Below are 19,188 nucleotides of genomic sequence, written 5' to 3'. Positions count from 1 at the left end.
TACATTTTCAGTCATCTTTATTCATAAAATAAATTTACTGTACAATACACATTCCCAGCCATATGTTCACTTCAAGCATCTGCATTACAAAAATAGTGGGTATGTGATGCAAAGTAGTCACTCCACACAATGTGAAATATATTTAAAACCCTAAAATTGAGTTTGTTTTGGGGATGGATGGGGAGAAATATCAATATATGTAGGTGAAAACTAGGAATAGATAAATTAAAATCGCATTTTGTATTTACAAAGAAGCACTAATCAAGCATTGTTTCATAATAGAGCAACCTTAAGGAATTGCCACAGACTAACAGCTTCCTCTGTTATACAAGCTAGGAAATTACATTTTAAAAAATATAAAATGTGTTCAAGATAAAATTTAAGATGTCTTTGGACACCAGTCAGTAATGGCTAAAGGGAAATTGTCATTTTTACAGCTCTCAAACAGAAATAAAATCTTTCCAAGGCTGATGCAATAAAGAGGCATTCTAAAACATGCATTTTTTTCTAAGTTCCTAAACCAAAAGATAGGATGCTGATTGTGTAGTCACTGTCAAGAAACAGAACAAGTGATCTTTTCAATAATTTTTATGAACTTATTTTGTAAAAAGCAAGATTCCTTGGAAAGTTTGGAGAACTTGATCCACAGTTGTCTGAGTTCTCATCATTACAATGCCTTTTATCACTTCCATAGGAGCAGTTCAGTTATTCCAATGACTAACTTGCATATTTACAATCTTCACCAAGCAAGTTCATACAGATTAAGTCAAATATTAAAAGTAATTAATCTTTTGCTTCAAGGGAGGGGAAGTTACTATGTGAATTATAGTGGGAATTAGTAGCATCTCTCTACCAATGGTTCAATCAGTAACTTTATAAACCCAAGTTTTTCCACAGGCTAATAATTCAGTCTTAAACTTTTATACCATGATACGTTTTAGCCTACAAGGGCTCAAAGAGTTTTGGGTTTTTTTAATTTGAAAAAAATATTGGTTTACATTTACAGTATTTAATCTGATTTATCAAATGAAGCTTGAGTAGCAGAGCAATAGGATTCAAACAACTTTTGCTATGTGAAAGTTTGAGCTGCCAAAGGATTCAGATTTGGCTAGTGCTTGTGTGTATAACAATTTTTGGTGAAGGCTTTTACTATACATATTTGAAGATTTACTTTAAATTATGAATTGTTTTAGATCCTTTACATATTATTTTGTCTGGCAAGCCACACACATCAATTGAGGGTTTTTAACCTCCTTTTCTTATTCAGGGAAGCAATTTGTCAAATTTACACTCAAAAAGGACAAAAAGCAATGCAAGAGTTATTTCCTCAGCTTTTCACTTCACACATATATTGCAGCATATGTAGCCCATCTAGTCTGATTCCAACAGTTTAATTGAGGAGTGCCAACTTTTCATTTCTGCATTTGCCTCAGGACTTAAAGAACTGGCCCTATTTTGCTCAGTGAAGCATGTTAAAAGCACAACTCAATCTATAAATGGAGTTGAAGCAAACTTTAAAAACATTTTTAGTACCTCATGAAAGTGAGGGATTAATAGCACTATTAGAGCCTGCTAGAGTGCCAACTTCCTCTAATGGTTCTTTCAGTATACCTTATTTCAGCTACTTCAGTTTGGGTGTCTCCCAACTGCAGCTTCCCAAGTTGTGATGAACAAACATCGAATTACAGACTAGAAACAGACCAACCTAGTCCTCTACAGTTTTGAAACAAAAGTCTGAACCCTTTCCCCTCTCTAAAGGTGACTGGCTACATAAAGAACTGAGCAAGATGGGAGCAGCTCTTTTAATGTTACTGAAACAATTTAAAAATAGATTCAGTATCTGCAAAATACTTTAACAGAATATTTAGAACTGCACATACGTATGAGCAGAACATACTGTGGATACCTACAGAAAGTACCTTCTAATATTAAATATTATTTACAAGTTGGTTTACAGCTGAGTGCTGATAAAGATTAACAGCATTAGGAATAACAAGACGTGTCATTTTAAATTAGCTATTTCCTGTCATACCAAATGCAAGTGATGATCATATTTTGAACAGGGATTCTTCAGGAGGTCTGTGTTTCCACAGACTTCAACCAGGAATTGGATTAGGCCCTTAGTATTACCAATTCCTGTTGTGAAAGGTAGTTTTGACTATAAAATTTGTTAAAAGAAAAACAGCAACATGGATAGTACATAGGGTCTACCTGTAACTTTAACTACTCTTGGCCAAGGAGACTGATTTCAAGTGTCATGTTATTTAGGAAGGTGTCCTTTTTATGATCAGTAGCTTATACACATTTTCTATATGTGAATGTTTAGCTTGTCATTTGTTTTGAATGGATTAATACAAAATCTCCAATTCCACAACTGCATTGAGAAGCAATTTCCTACAAGAGTTAGGTCTATGGCAATCAACTAATCTGGTGCTAAAAACCTTGATATACTGTACACTGTATAAAGCATTAACCTGAAGTCTGATTTAAGATACAGGAGCTTTCTGGTGCCCTATTCAGTAACAAATGCTTGACAAGTGAACCCTGATACCCTAAGCTGTTAAATGTGCAACAAAGTTTGCTGACTTCACAGAATCTTTAGCTCTTCCTCAGGCTCAGATCACTGCTCGTTACTAATGCTGACAGAGATGTACTCTCCGATACATCTTCTTTCTTGAGATTCAGGAATGATTCTCTGGTGATCTGAAGGATTTCCCTCAGGCCGTTGTTTTCTTGCTAGAACATGCCAAAATAAAAAAAAGAGACACTTAAAATAATTCCCAGTGGAAATCAGGACAAAGAAAATGAAAATAAGATCTATTTGGAAAGGAGATTAATTGTTTGGGATGGAAGAGGAAGAAAGTAGTCTTACATTAACCTGTGATTTGAGAGGGAGGGAATATTTAGAGTTCTATTTTTTGTTGTACTGAACAGATATCTTCAGTATCAAGAAAAGCGTTCAAAGGAAGAAGAAAACTTATTTTTTTAAACAAAGCTTAAATTTAAGCTAAGATTTTTTCCCCCCTCATCCCCAATGGCAAAACACTTATTTAAAACATTTCTCTGTGGCAAAGCATTGTGCAAGCACATAACCAGAAAGCTGCACTGCCTACCCTAAACATTCAAAAAGCGATCCCAAAAATATTTTAAAAAAATCTTTTTTTAAGACAAAGACATGCATGTGGGTTGGAGGCTATTTGCCTTCTGGTTTCTGAACCTTCAGGATACACTCCTGTCACTTTTTAAAGCTTTTGTCTACAACCATGAGGGCTAAAAATTTAATTGTTTAAAAATGAAAGCTGAAACCCTCAATCATTTCTCTAGGAGCTGGAACTTTACATAAAACATCCTATTGCAGGACTCATGGAAAAAAAATCACAAGAGTTGGAAACAGAGCAAAACTGACTAGTTTTATTGTCCAAATAGAGTATAATGCAAACAGGCGCATAAAAATAAATTAGATCAAGCTAATTCAATAACATTACATTTTGATAATTTTGTCATGAGATGAGGTTGTTTTGGGTGGCACTAATATGATGGGAACAACAGGATCGGAAAATGTACATAGAACAGAAGCGGAGACTGAAAACCAAGAATGCAAAGCATCCTTTGCCATGCGGGATAAAAATGGCAATAAGAGTAGAGAAGATTAAGCTTTCTTCTTCAAAATTACTGGCTTTGCAGACTTCATGGTTAGAGGTGATGAATGTTGAAAATAGTTATTTGAATGGTTCATACAGATCTTTAATTAAGCTGAATAGCATAGTATTCTGTAAAGGGCACAAAGAGGCGCCACTGATAAGGCTCTCTCTAGTCTGGACACTGTTGCAGAGAATATAGCATCTAAGGAGACAGATTAGAAGTCAAGGTAGACAACTGGAGCCAAGGAAAATATTTGGACAAGTGTCTCTCAGAATCTAGTGAATGCCCAGAACTTTATGCTCTGGATCCCCTGGGGTGTGTTAAGCTTCTGGAGCCTGAGTGGAGTTCAGCCATTGCCCCAATTTCAGGGCATCTCTCTTCTAACTGGCACCCCTTCTGAGTGTGAACCCACTATCCAGCCACTTACCCCTTCTTAGCTCAGCACTGACTCCCCTGCACTTAAACCCACCCCTTTCCCAGAATGCCACCCAAAAGGTGTGAAGCCTCCAGTTTACAGTGCAGCAGTTGTGATGCATACACACTTACAGTTTACACTTTGTACAGTCTAACACAGGAGTGGGCAATAATTTTCGCAGGAGGGCCACTTCACTAATTTTGGTAAGTCGTCACAGGCCACACGTTTCTACTATATTAATGGAGGGAGTGCGGGGTCTGGGAGGGAGTTTGGTTGTAGTACCTGCGACAGGGGGTTGGAATGCAGGAGAGGGTATGAGGTTCAGGCTCTGGCCAGGAGACGCTTACCACAGGTGGCTCCCGGCCGATGGCGCAGCAGGACTCAGGCAGGCTGCCCACATGCCATGGCCCCACGCCGCTCCCTGAAGCGGCTGCGGCCAGCTGCTGCTGGCACATTTCCATGCACTGCCCACACTCGCAAGCACCACCCCTACAGCTCCCATTGACCAGTTTCCAGCCAATGGGAGCTGTGAGGACGGCCTGGGGGGCGGGGGCAGCGCACAGAGATATGCCAGCAGCAGTCAGCCGCTTCCAGGATTGGCATGGGGCCACGGCAGGCATGCAGCCTGCCTGAGCTCCCCACTGCGCTGCGGGACTTTTAGCAGCCCGGACTCAGAGATCGCGAGGAGGCCGGACAGAAATGTTAGTCATGGAGAGCTGGAAAGTAATGTTAGACGGGCCGGATCTGGCCACGGGCCGTAATTTGCCCACCCCTTGTCCAACACCTTTATCCTCTTTCATACTTAATCCTGTAAAGCACAGGAGAAAACAGACCATGGAAAATAATAAAACATCTTAACAACAATCTCTCTCACTAGCTCACCTTTCTGTTGGAAGTGGTTAAAGAATAATCTGTGTTCTGCAAGGTGGGCAGGGTATCCCCTGCCTCATGCATGCTGTTACAAGGAAAGACTGCAGAAAACAGCCCCCAAGCAGAGACTAGCCTGTGGTCTTTTAAAACCTTCACCATCTGTCAGTTGACACTCATGCCAGCTTCCCTATATGAGCACAAAGTCACTTCCCACCTGCTAAAGCAGTTCTTCAGGGCAGGGACCAGTCTCTTGTCTAGAGTGACTAGATTTCCAGTGAGTGGGTACTTGAGACAACTACTCTCTATTTTTGTTTTGCCACCAGCCTTTGGAATTTGCAACCCTACATGGAGGCAGACAGACCACAGAGAAAGCAAAAGGCTGCATTTTCAAAATAGAGAGTTTGCAGCCTGACACAAATATAGGCTTCATAATCTCAGACAATTCATAAACCGAACAGGCATATTCCCAATTTATCATACCACGATAGCAACAAGGAATTTCACAGTGGCCAAGTAGTGCAACTAGAAGAATAAATAGAGGGGAAAAAGGGAGGGGAGGGGGCAAGGAAAAGGAAATAACGTATTAAAGGCTAATTCCACTGACATAAGAGCATGGTCCCAATGCACTCAATTAAGCCTAGGCATAATATGTAGATAGTATGTAGCCCAATTCTCATATAAGCACTTATTTCAGCAACTCTGCACTTCAAGTACTTGCTTCTGTCACCATGACTAAAAGTGAATAGAGAGAGGAGATGGGCCAAGCAAAATAAATGTTTAATGCCAAAAAAGGATGTAGATTAAAAAAATAGATATATAATAGGTGGTCAAATAAAGAGATAGCTTTAAGTTTGAGCAAACCCTTGTAATGTTGAGCAAGAGAGCATTTCAAAGCTAGAAAGTTCCTCTGCTTTAAAAATACATGCTACATTGTAATTTTATTTCAAAATGTGATAACACTTTAGCGGTGGAGGTGGGAAGAGAAAACCTTGTGGCTGCCATAGCTTCTTTGATGGAATACTTACTTCAAGCTGAAAAATACGCTCCTGCTCTTTGCAACCCTGCTGCTCATCAATTTCAATGGCTCTTCTCATTACTGCTGCCATTTCTGTAATTTGGTCCACATGCACTTGTAGCTCCTAAACCATAAGTGAAATAAAAAGCTTTACCAATATATTCTTTCCTACATTAATAAAAAAGTGAGCATTAACTGCATTTTAACTACTGTGCCAGCTATCAGAAGTTTGAATTCTACAATAATTTAGATCTAGCAGTAAAAAAAGCCCCACAACGTTCACTAATATTACTGTGACATAATTTATCCAGTAAACTTTTAAAAGAAGAAAGTTATCTTAGCAAAAGGCTTCTTCTTCAGTCTCATGCCTATGGAAGTCTGGATCAAGCTTGCTACAGTATCACCAAAACTGACCACATAATCCCTACAGAGGTAATAATGATTTCTTTGCTCTTGTTCATCCCTGATCGTCCTTGCAGTACTACTACTTCCATCTCTGTTTGTGGGATGGTCCAGACAACTTCTAGTTTTTATGAGGTGTCCTTCATCTATGTTTGCACTTTAATCAATCTTTGTTATCTTGCCTGCCCACTAAAAGACACATCTGTTCTTTGGTCCAAATTTTCTATTTTACACCTCACCTGGAAGATTAGTGACCCATTGTCATCTCCCCCGACCATGCTGGGGAATTGATTCTGCACCAAGTCAGAGGAATGCATGTCACCCTATACCTACACCATTTTCTGCATCTATTGATTTTGACGTATTCCATTTAAACTCTGCTTTGCTTAGTGTATCTGCTGACATCAAAACAGTATGGCTACACTAAAATCATTCAATAGCATCTGAAAGCCAAATATTAGTTAAACAACAAAGCTCAAACGAATCCCCAAAACGAAGGAATTCCTTGTATATCCCAGGAGGGTTTATATTAAAATAAAGGTGAAATCAAAAGCGTTGTAACTATTTAAGAAGTTGAAATAATGTTTAGGCTTTAATAAGTAAGTTACAAAGTTAATTCCATCTTTAGCTTGCCCCATTGTGCCTACATATTGCAGAGGCTTGAAAAAGCCCATGGTCTTGCTGAATATGCCTGAGCTTCAGGACATCTGCTACAAGAGATTTGGAATTTTCTTTTTTTGGTGGGGGTCACAACAATAATATTCTTCTATTGTTTACTATTTTCAAAAAGGTAAAGTAAAACTAAATAAGATCTGGGGGGGAGGGGGAAAACCCAATTTTAAAATGTACATTCTGATTTGCTGCCAACTGCCTCCTCTCCAGTCCATAATTAAGTGCTTCATGGACACGTTGAGCTGCACTGATGAAAAGGAGTCCTTCAGGGTTGTTACAAGGACACATTTCAATCTCTAGTTTAGAGTCATTACAATGTTAATATGGATGTAAACTTTAAAATTAAAGTATTACAAAAAAAAGTTAAAAGGTGTGCTGTAACCAGTGTTTGAGTTGCAATAGCTCTGTTGTTTGAAGTACTTGGTTGTTTTAAAAGTTACCATATATGGCACTATCCACAGTAAGGATCAAGTGCCTGCAAAATAATTTTTTTTTTTAAATGGTCAAACCAGTTTTTAGGAAGTTTAAGATTAAACTGTTCATAGCAGGAAACTGCACGACAAGTTTAAGTTCAGAGCATATTTCTAAAGCATATTTAGACCAGTTTTCACTACTTAACACCATACAGATATTTTTCTGGTATATATGATACTGGTATAAATATTTTCAAATTTCTCTTTGAAAAAAAAATTCAATTGCAGAAAGCAGTGTGGAAAACTTCAGTAGACAAGCACCAACAGTTGCCACTTGGTAGAACAGCGTTCACTGGAAAAGCAAGATTAATTCCTTGGACACAAAATTTGGAGTAATTATATTCTTAATGCCCATAAGAGATAGACGCTTTTAGACTGCACTTCAAGATTATCCAACATTACTGACTATACAGACTAGTAAGAAGTACAAATGGTGAAATTCCAGGGATCTAGACACATTAAAGTCTCCCCAACAGACATACCAAATGGGATTGAGTTGGACCAAAAAGATCAAAAGGCCCCTGAAATGTCTCTGCTAAAATAATACTTTCCCCAAACAAAATACTCTTGGGATAAATCAGAGGGAGATGTATAGTTTCCTTGCTTAGGACTTAAACTGTTACTGAAACAAAGGCAGTTTCTTTGAATGCTTCTTCATACTTTTCTAGACACAAACTCACTTTATAGTACCTACATTTTTTTAACTCCTAATGTATCTATCGATGTACGTTCTATTTGAAATTCTCTCTTCCACAGAGGGAGTTTTTCTGATTTTTAACCCAAAATGTTAACAGGAAACTCCAAGTAGAAGTGAACTGAGGGAATATCCCACTGTTTTATTCTCAGCGTTTATCTGTGAAGTTACTTAGTTTATTGTGCCATCTTACAAAGGTACAATTTAAATACATGTATTAATTACTTTAAAAAGATGAATTGAACATTGTCACCTTCTGGCAAAGCCTATTAAAAAAGTGAAGAACCAAAATAACATCGGTTAGCTTTAACTAGGAGCTGAATAGCCTCACACTTACATATATATCTCACTGATGGCAGGTTAGAAAAACATTGCCTTTTAGTAACCCTTTACTCTTCTAGCTTTCCAGGATCATCAAGCAGCTCACCCAATATGGACAACTTCCAGATCCACTCAGACATCCTATAATGCACTGGTTACTCCATAGCATCTCTGATTAGTGCTGAAACAGGAAGCCTGCCTGAAGGGGTGGGAGAAGAGAAGAAATATAAGCCTGGTTATTCAATATTCAGAAGGTTCTCTCGAGTTTTTTCAAAACTAGTTTAATACCTTCAGAAAAGCGGTTGAATATTGAATAAAACAAGGCTTACCTTATTGACCCAGCACTGATCACAGAAGCCATTAAAGTCACAAGTGCATGCTCGAACACTGAACTGATCTAAATTATTACTGGAGACTATGATAGCCAAAAGTCCAATATGGCACAGCTGCCTCTCCCTTCCCCCCACCCCAGGTCTACAAGAGGAAAAAGAGAATTATGGAAATGTAGTAATGAAATGCTTTTTGATAAATGCCTAAACACACATCACAAGCATCTAGTAAGATTGATCTGTTAGTCTGAACAAGCTTCCTGTCCATGTTTAAGTAGGCTATGCTATAAAACTTGGGAATTGCTAATGCACTTTCTAATATAAAATGACATTTGCTCAATTATCTTATTATATTGACACATGATTACAAGTTAGAATTTAAAAAAAAAAAAAAGTTACCTTGGAATGTTGCTCTTTTAACTTCGTTATTATACCTGGATCGTCCTTTTTGCTGGCCATGAGCAGCCTAAACATCTGCTCTCTGTATTTGCTCATTATGAGTTCCAAAGCAGACTGATGTTCTTCGAGAGATGTACGTAGTTCTACCAAAACAATTAAAAATTGCTTCAAGACTTGCATGCAAAAATACTTCATTTGAGAAAACTAATACAAGCTCTTAGACACCACCAAACAAAGTCTGCATAGCGCTTGCGCTGAGAAGTTCTCCCACAGCCAGAACCTATAGAGTCCCTTTATGCTACTCCAGCCCTTTTAACTGGAGTCAAGTGGTCAGAGAAAAGAGTGAGGATCTCACTCCTAGAGCTCCACTTAAAACACCCAGTGCAGAGTCCATCTGGAAGTTACTTAGGTTACTGTTTTGATCTGTAACTCTGCAGAGTTTGTCGGACTTTAAACATGAGCAAAACTTTGTTTTGAGATACAATATTTTGTGATTCTTCAGTATATAGCACCAGCAGTTAATTTTCCCAAAACAAAGCTTTTCTGCACCAAAGGCTCAAAGCAATTAACCATTACAAAATTAATAAAGGGAGTGCAATTGTACTTAGTAAGCAGGGCTGATCTTTGAATTTCTAGTGCCGTACAGAAGGGTAGATAACTTCCTATGTGAGACAAGAGAATGGTGAATATGAATCTGTAAGTGCCCCCTTGTTTAGAGTACCCCAAAATCATCAAGTCAGAAGATATTTCATTAGACTAATTTTTTAAAAAGAAATAGAAGCCTCCCCTGTACATAAATAAGTTATTTTCTTAACAGTTAACATATACAGATAGACATATTCTGTATAGTAACAGTGAATAATAGTCAAGTCACAGGATAAATAAGAGCTATAAGACCTATAGAAAATTACCAGCAAAACTACATTTTAAAAATCTCAAAGGAAAAATAGTATGCCTGAATTGTTTTTTTGTTCACCATTGTAATAAAGATGCCAAATCTCCAAATGTCTACACAACCAGTGTATATGACTGATTATACTAGAACAGCAGTTCTCAAACTGTGGGTCACGACCCCAAAGTGGGTCACGACCCCATTTTAATGGTGTCACCAGGGCTGGCTTAGACTTGCTGGGACCCGGGACTGAAGCCAAAGCCTGAGGGCTTTAGCCTGCGTGGTGGGGCTCAGGTTACAGGTGCCTGCCCCAGGGCTGAATCCCTTTGGCTTCAGCTTTGATCCTCCTGCCTGGAGCAATGGGGCTCGGGCTTCGGTCCCCCCTCCTCAGGCCGTGTAGTAATTTTTGTTGTCGGAAGGGGGTCGTGGTGCTATGAAGTTTGAGAACCCCTGTACTAGAAGAATTTAAGATTAGAAGAAAAATTTCTTAGGATATGATCCTACATCCATTGAAGTCAATGACAAAACTCCCACTAATTTCAGTGGAGCAGGATCAGATCCTTAAAGAAGAAAATATTAAGCTTCACCTTTATTTTCCTGTTGCAGTTCTCTGATCTGCCTGTTTTCCTGCTGGATACCCATTACTAATGTAGATCGAGGCCGATGTCTTGCTACCTCATTAAGCTCTTGAATTTCTTCTTGGTACTAGTAGAATTAAACAGATTTAAAAAAAAAAAAAAAAATTTGTGTAAATGAAGGCAAGCAGGTGTATTAGTCCCGACTGACTAATTTCAAAGTTAGAACCTGACCAATATTAAATAGCCCTTTTGATACACTACATATTATTAATTAACAATCATTTAAAGACCATTAACAATAGGGCTACCATATGTCCGGATTTCCCCAGACATGTCTGGCTTTTCAATCTATAAATAGCCGTCCGGGGGGATTTCTAAAAAAGTCCCCCCAGTTGGCTATTTATAGATCGAAAAGTGGCGCCACTCAGCAGCCAAAGCCCCTTCTTGGCTCCCTCCATCCCCTGCAGCCTTAGCACGCCCCCAGCCCCGCAGCTGTCTTCCCCCTCCTCTGAATGCTCCGCCCCCCTGTTCCTCCCCCTCACCTGCTTCCCGCGAATCAGATCTTCGCAGGAAGTCTGAAAAGAAGCAGGGGCAGGCTGGGTGGGAGGGACGCCAGGAGGAGGGCTCCAGGGAGGCGCGGCGCAGCCCAGTCCAGGCCCGGCCGAGCACCTCCGGCCCCGGCCAGCCCCAGCAGCTCCAGCCCGGCTCGGCTTGGGCCCCGGGGCACTGGCCCCAGTTCCGGCCGAGCGGCACCGGCCGAGCACCCCCGGCCCCAGCAGCTCCGGTTCCGGCCGAGCGCGCCGGCCCTGACCCCAGCGGGTCCTGTCAGGGGGCATGGGTGTCCCGGGGGTCTGTCTGGGGGCGGGGGTGTGAATATGGGGTGGGGGTGTGGATAAGGGTCAGGGCAGTCAGGGGACAGGTAGGGTCCTAGGGGAGCAGTTAGGGTGGGGGGTTCTCAGGAGGGGGCAGTCAGGGGACAAAAAGCAGGGAGGCTTAGATAGGGGGTGGGGTCCTAGGGGGCAATTAGTGGCAGGGGTACCAGGAAGGGGTAGTCAGGGGACAAGGAACGGGGGGGTTGGGGGTTCTGAGGGGGGCAGTCAGGGGGTGGGAAGTGGGAGGGAGTGGATGGGGGCAGGGCAGGGGCGGGGCTCCCCCCCTCCGCCATGTCCTCTTTTTTGATTGTGCAAATATGGTAACCCTAATTAACAAGAGCTAACTTTTAACAAATAATCTTATGTCTGAAGGTTCTGCTGACCATTATAATTCCCCTGAGATGCAACATTTACTTCACAACTTTAAATAAAGATAACCCATTTATTAGTTTTTCTACTTTACTGAAATTGTTAACATGACAGGATGGGTCTCCCAAACATAGATACCACAGAGCCTTTATCACCACCGACCCACCCACAGAATCTAGTAATATCAATTGGTTAATATAACAGCAGAAAGGAAATTTTTACCCACTCAAAATAAGCTGAACAGGCTACTTTGTCACAGAAGAAAATCTAAAGATGAGATGAGAATACTCATGCAAGGGAAAACAAGAGATTGTTCTTATGTAAGTCTCTATACAAAAATTTATTAGCTGAGATGTGCAAAATTAAGCAAAAATATTAAGCTACTTTTAATTACTTCATAGAAGAGCAGCACATGGACACAAAGTGCCATAATAAATCATAAAACCCAATCCTACAGACACCGGACCATGCTTAACTTTAAGCATGTACATGTTTGCAGGAAGAACAGGAGTACTTGTGGCACCTTAGAGACTAACAATGCTCCTGTTTGCAGGAGGGGGTCATAGTAACCGACAAGTAATTTGTTTGTAGAATCATAATTACTAGAGACAAGAGACCTATTGGATCATAGATTTCATCCCAATCCCCATGAGATCACCAGGAGGTCCTGGATATTAAACAGATAATGCACTATACTGTAGGAGTCGAGAATATTTAAACCAGTTTTAAATAGCAATGTCTGAAGGGTTTTCAAAGTGTCTTTTTAAGTGAGTAAGCAAAATGGGAAAACAAACCTGCTTCATCGCTTCCACCCGCTTGTTGAGAGCTGTAGTCTGTTCAATAAGAGCTTCTGCTGCATTGTCATGTTCTCTTAGTCGCTCTACTAGTGCTTTAGCATCAGCTAGGGCTTTCTCAATTGTGCAACTCATTTCTAAAAAAATAAATTTAATTATTTCCAAGACAAGGATAATTTATCATGCATCTGTATCACCACCATGTCATAATGAAAACACATCAAATGTGTTTTCATTAACTCAGAAGCAGTCAGATACAGTCTTTCCCTCATCCCCAAATAAGGAGAAACATCTTCACATTGCAGGAACTATTTTCTCCTGGGGAACAAGGAAACTCTGCATCCCTCATGGAACCCTGAGGCCCCCATTTCCTTCACCACCTTTAATCCCCCAAATTCACTACAGCCAAGAGCTGAAACTTTTGCAATTACAAAAAGTTATGTCACATTAACTGAAATTAAAGACACCTAATTAAAGGCTATCAAAAATACAGGAATAGCACTTTCCCCCTTTATTTACACTTCAACCAGATTACTGCAGCTAATTTCCTGGCAATCTTAATATTGGAACACTATGTTCAAAGGACATCCAGAGAGTTCTGTTTCTGAGACTTAAATTTATCCCATAAAATTCAGTAAGACAGGGCAGAGATGGAACCATAGGTTATTCGCTATTCTGAAAGTGGAATAGCTGGAATTTAATATGGAACGAGAAGGAAAACTAGAGCAAAGAAAAGAGGGGCAGATGTGTTCAGAGCATAAAGGGAAAGGTGATGCTGGCACCTTCATTTTGGACTATTGTTTTGGCTCGTTCCTCCAGAAGGTATTACAGCAGTCAATGTGAGACATGAGGACCAACTTCTTGCAAAGAAGGATAAGCAGGAAGGATAGAATTCTGGAGGAGTTGAAGAGACAGTGGTGTGACTTGCAATAGCCTTTTTGGGAAGTGTATATGAAAAGAGGAAAATCAAAAATTATTTCTAAATTTGGTTACCGAAGAGATCATGGTGTTGAAGCTAAATAAATAAATAAATAAATAAAGTTGTGTCATTCCCCCCATATATTTTAAGGTCCCAGTGATGTATTTGAGAGAGGGGAAATCTAGAACTGATGCTGAAAGGCTAGGAATAAAGGTACATTTTTATGAATCTTGAGTGTTGAGGTGACCACTAACTGGGCAAGAGGATATCAACCAGGGAAAAATTTGGAGGTCCAGAATAATTATTTTTATCTATGTTTAAAAACGGCTCCAGCTACCACTGCATGCAGTATACTTTCCTCACGTCAAAATATGGACTTTTTAACTGAACTGAGTAACACATCAATTTAGGACACAAAATGAACATACGGAAATCAATTAAAACTTCATGATCTAACATTACAGCCACTGTGACCAGGCCCTCTCTCTGGCTAAAGTAGCAAAACTGTATATATTCAAATTTGAAAAACATTGGCCTTATGAGATTTTATACCCTTAGTCTTGGTACTCAGATTATATTTGGTTTCTTATTTGGAGATTTTGATGCAATCTCTTCAGTCATTTTTGAGTTCAGAGTATGGAGGAAAACCCACACACTTCTTCCATTAAAAAAAAACCTGCTCATGCTTTTGAGCAGTAAAAAGAGCTACAGTAAAAAGACAGCAAGAGTTTGAAACTCGGCATAATAGTAGCCCTCAATGAAGAGTAGGGTTTTTATTTGCCTTGGGGAAAATTATAAACTATTAAAATAATAACTTCTGAGCACGCTTACCGAACACTTGCCAAGGGGGAGATTTTCAAAAGCACAAGAGATCATTTAGGTGCCAAACTTCCCTGAAAAAGTCCATAAGAGTTGGGAGCTTAACTCCCTTAAGCCCCTTTGAAAAATCACAGCCAAGATTTTAAGCAGATCCTAATGAAGCCCCTATTTCACTACTGATTATTCTGACAGACTAGTCCAGGGTGTGCTGGTTAAGAGGGAGAATGGTTCAATGAATCAAACATTTACACGTGAAGCAAAATCATCCCCATTCCTGCCTTACTATAATCAGGAGGGGGAAAAAAAGAGAATAATTTTATGATTGCTCAACAGTGTTCCAGCATTTTAAGAATATGATGCAAATCTAATTCTGCAAAGATTTTGATATCTATTTAAATTACACAGCAGTTTTAATTTGATTAATCTGACCGGAGACTCCCTCTCTGCCCTGAATACAACATGTAATATACAAACGTGTTTACTTTTGTATTTATGTAAAGGTAGCCAGGTGCCTTTTCAGGGATCCCATTGGTAGAGAATGGAAAAAAGCTTGTTTATTCAGCAAGTAAGCTTCACTTAAAAACTGGCAGATGCAGGCTGGCTGTAAATGGCTTTTAACACTACAAACATTTACAGGAAATGAGTGCATCTTTAACAGTTAATCTTGTGGGTTAATCTTGTTCGTTTGCAGTACCTAGCCAAATTCTTCAGAATTGTGTGTGTTACCAGATACAATCAGATTGATTTGTTTTGTCTTAATCGGGCTGATATTAGGGGTTTTTATTTAATGAATATTAATGGAGAGTTGGCTCATATGTTTTTCCCCCCACTTCCAATCTGTGTTCTTGTTCTTTCTAGGTGAGAACACTTACAACAACAAACACAAAAAGTTTGGCCACACAGGCTGGCAAAACTGTGATAGAAGCAAGGTTAGCCAGAACCATATTTAGATAGTTTAAAAATTGTTCTTTAATTTATTTTCCAGCCCAGGTGTGAATGGAGCCTCACACCTTACAGTAGAAACATTTTTTGCAGTCTATATTGGAGCTTATATATCCTTAACTTTGATTCGTCTACACCATTACTGGACTTTTCAGTGCTGACGCACCTTTCTAGGCAAATAATCAATTTTGCCCTTCCTACATTGCAGTAAAAAGCCTCTTTGTAGCAGAACCAGCAAGGTTCTGAATTACAGTGAATGACTCAAGAAAGCCTGTGAAATGAAACCACACATCCTGCATAAACATAGCTCTGGGGGACTTCTTGTGCACAGCTGACATTTAGGGGCAAGTCCAGGAGAAATACAGCAACATATGTCCCACCAAAAATAGTGGGAGCCCAGGTGGTGCAGAAGATACTCCCAGTTCTGATGTTAGTGGGAGCAATTTGTAATGCCATATGTGTAAAACAGCTGAAAGTGCCTGAGAAAGTAAAAATTGGACAGTAACAGACTGAACCTGGTTCAGATTCCAAACATAGTGAACTTTCAACTATACTTGTGGCTGCTTCCATCACATCACACTGACTGTACATTCATTTTAGTTTTCAGAGTGACACACAGACAGACAGACATACTCAGAACCATAAGCCAGGAACCCACTAGGCTGGGCACTGTACAATCATAAAAAAAAAAAAAAAAGGATAATCCCTACACCAGAGAGTTTATGAGACTTTCTACTCAGCAGTTTGGGTTGTGCTTTGGAAAAATCATTTTTAACTTGAGCAGAGATGTGACCAGTCTATCTACAGAGTTGGGAATACATCACTGAATCTATATATCTGGAAGGTTTTCTTTGCAACCATTAGGGCAATACACTTAATACTTACAATCTTAGATTCTATAACAACTGTAGCCTCCCTCCTCCCCCAAGGAAATGCATCTAAATGGCAAGTGGATAGGTCAAGCCAGGCCTTTTCACGGATTTCAGAAATGTCAGGGTTAGCACAGAGCAAGATCAACAGCTCTGACAGCACAGCAATACAGCCACCTACGTGCTCACTTCTTGCCACTTCCTGTCGTTAACTAATTACTCAGAAAACACCATCCTGGCCACTATGGACGTAGAAGCCCTCTACACCAATATTCCACACAAAGATGGACTACAAGCTATCAGGAACAGTATCCCTGATAATATCACAGCTAACCTGGTGGCTGAACTTTGTGATTTTGTCCTCACCCACAACTATTTCACATTTGGGGACAATATATACCTTCAAGTCAGCGGCACTGCTATGGGTACCCGCATGGCCCCACAATATGCCAACATTTTTATGGCTGACTTAGAACAACGCTTCCTTAGCTCTCGTCCCCTAACGCCCCTACTCTACTTGCGCTACATTGATGACATCTTCATCATCTGGACCCATGGAAAAGAAGCCCTTGAGGAATTTCACCATGATTTCAATAATTTCCATCCCACCATCAACCTCAGCCTAGATCAATCCACACAAGCGGTCCATTTCCTGGACACTACTGTGCTAATAAGCGATGGTCACATAAATACCACCCTATACCGGAAACCTACTGACCGCTACACTTACCTACATGCCTCCAGCTTCCATCCAGGACACACCACACGATCCATTGTCTACAGCCAAGCTCTAAGATATAACCGCATTTGCTCCAATCCCTTGGATAGAGACAAGCACCTACAAGATCTCTATCAAGCATTCTTAAAACTACAATACCCACCTGCTGAAGTGAAAAAACAGATTGACAGAGCCAGACGAGTACCCAGAAGTCACCTCCTACAAGACAGGCCCAACAAAGAAAATAACAGAACACCACTAGCTGTCACCTTCAGCCCCCAACTAAAACCTCTCCAGCGCATCATCAGAGATCTACAACCTATCCTGAAAGATGATCCTTTACTCTCACAGATCTTGGGAGACAGACCTGTCCTCGCTTACAGACAACCCCCCAACCTAAAGCAAATACTCACCAGCAACCACACATCACTGAACAAAACCACTAACCCAGGAACCTATCCTTGTAACAAACCCCGATGTCAACTCTGTCCACATATCTATTCCAGTGACATCATCATAGGACCTAATCACATCAGCCATACCATCAGGGGCTCGTTCACCTGCACATCTACCAATGTGATATATGCCATCATGTGCCAGCAATGCCCCTCTGCCATGTACATTGGCCAAACCGGACAGTCTCTACGCAAAAGAATTAATGGACACAAATCTGACATCAGGAATCAAAATACTCAAAAACCAGTGGGAGAACACTTTAACCTGTCTGGTCATTCAGTGACAGACCTGCGGGTGGCTATATTACAACAGAAAAACTTCAAAAACAGACTCCAACGAGAAACTGCTGAGCTAGAATTGATATGCAAACTAGACACAATCAACTCCGGTTTAAATAAGGACTGGGAATGGTTGGGCCATTACAAACATTGAAATCTATCTCCCCTTGTAAGTATTCTCACACTTGTTATCTAACTGTCTGTCTGTGCTGGACTAGCTTGATTATCACTTCAAAAGTTTTTTTCTCTTAATTAATTGGCCTCTCAGAGGTGGTAAGACAACTCCCACCTGTTTATGCTCTCTGTATGTGTGTATATATATCTCCTCAATATATGTTCCATTCTATATGCATCCGAAGAAGTGGGCTATAGTCCACGAAAGCTTATGCTCTAATAAATTTGTTAGTCTCTAAGGTGCCACAAGTCCTCCTGTTCTTCTTTTATCAAACTCAGTTGCCTTAAAAACATACTAACCGCCCCCTACACACACACACACACAACCTTCCTGTGTCTTTCTGCCCTTCTCCATCTCTGCTAAAAACCTCTCTGCCCGGTTTGTTTCTCTTAATTTCTCTCCCTTTTGATGATTAATTTTCTAACACGGAACAGTTTTACCATACGGAGCTTGGGCAAAGAGGCAAAGGCACGTCTGGGCGAGCACTGCACGCAACCTCTCATGTAAAACACAGAGCGAGCAGCATCCATCCATCCCCCTTTCTACATTTATCACGCAAATCCCTCCGCGCCTGACGGCAAAATATTTAAGCGATGCCGCGGTGTGTTTGGGACCGTAGCCGCGGGGGGGGGGGGGTGCAGGGGTGCTTGGCCAGGGCGGGCTGCCCCAGCCTGACGTCGGCAGGAGAACGGCTCCAGTTGCCACACAGGCGCGTGCCCGACAGGGCTGTTTGGGTGCCGCAGCGTCGCGCGCCGGGCGGCACAGGAAGGCGGGCGGCAGCGCCCGATAGTGTTACCTCACGGCAGCGGCACGTATCGCGATAGTAAGGGCGCTCGCGGGTGGACGAGGCCCTCTCTGGCTAACGTTCCGCGGGCACGGCCACAAGCGCCCGAACGGCACAAACGCCTCCTCCCCCGGCAGAGCACAGCGCCCCCAGCCCCGCTCCCTGGAGCCCTCCCCCGGCGTCAGGGGGGCCCCGACTCACTCATAGCCGGTGGCTCCGGCAGCGCTAGGCGCCGGGAGCGGGCGGAGGCCGCCGCTTCAAATCTCGGCGAGTGCGGGGGGAGGCGCCAGGCCGAGGAGAGACCCCATGAGGGGGGGAGCGAGACACTCCACAACCACAGCTACCCGCCGGGGAGCAGAGGCTGGTGGGAACAGAGACCAGATATCGCGAGACTTCCAGCCCGTTCCACCTGCTCGGCTTGTGGTAAAGTGTCACAGCCAAATATCGCGAGAATGTCAGTTTCTCTTGCGAGCCCCTTGGGAAGTGCCGCG

The 19,188-nt window shown here is 41.2% G+C and overlaps 1 protein-coding gene across 3 annotated transcripts; it reads right to left on the bottom strand.

Moving 5' to 3' along the window:
* FGFR1OP2 (FGFR1 oncogene partner 2) lies at nt 1–19,182 on the bottom strand. 3 transcript variants are annotated; one of them, XM_005296659.5, is made up of 7 exons: nt 18,899–19,122; nt 12,738–12,874; nt 10,712–10,829; nt 9,233–9,375; nt 7,194–7,310; nt 5,953–6,066; nt 1–2,736 (listed from the first exon to the last, which is right to left on the bottom strand). In XM_005296659.5, the coding sequence occupies exons 1-7, from the start codon at nt 18,900–18,902 to the stop codon at nt 2,599–2,601; spliced, it is 771 nt and encodes a 256-aa protein (XP_005296716.1). In that variant the 5' UTR covers nt 18,903–19,122; the 3' UTR covers nt 1–2,598. The 3 variants fall into 3 exon arrangements, with proteins under 3 accessions (XP_005296716.1, XP_005296717.1, XP_042704465.1); XM_005296660.5 differs by lacking the exon at nt 7,194–7,310 and having other exon boundaries at nt 18,899–19,182; XM_042848531.2 differs by lacking the exons at nt 7,194–7,310; nt 18,899–19,122 and adding an exon at nt 18,710–18,837.
* Nucleotides 19,183–19,188: the final 6 nt, after the last annotated feature.

The sequence above is a fragment of the Chrysemys picta genome, chromosome 1, assembly GCF_011386835.1.
Source record: "Chrysemys picta bellii isolate R12L10 chromosome 1, ASM1138683v2, whole genome shotgun sequence".
Classification (NCBI taxonomy): Eukaryota; Metazoa; Chordata; order Testudines; family Emydidae; genus Chrysemys; species Chrysemys picta.
This window is presented reverse-complemented; position numbering and strand designations above follow the sequence as displayed.

What these genes read in the sequence shown, in the direction of transcription:
- FGFR1OP2 (XM_005296659.5), bottom strand. An exon ending in GGGTGGAAGCGATGAAGCAG is followed by an intron (nt 10,830 to 12,737) that starts GTTTGTTTTCCC and finishes TAATTCTACTAG; the next exon opens with TACCAAGAAGAAATTCAAGA. An exon ending in AGTTGGCAGCAAATCAGAAT is followed by an intron (nt 6,067 to 7,193) that starts GTACATTTTAAA and finishes CTTATGGTTTAG; the next exon opens with GAGCTACAAGTGCATGTGGA.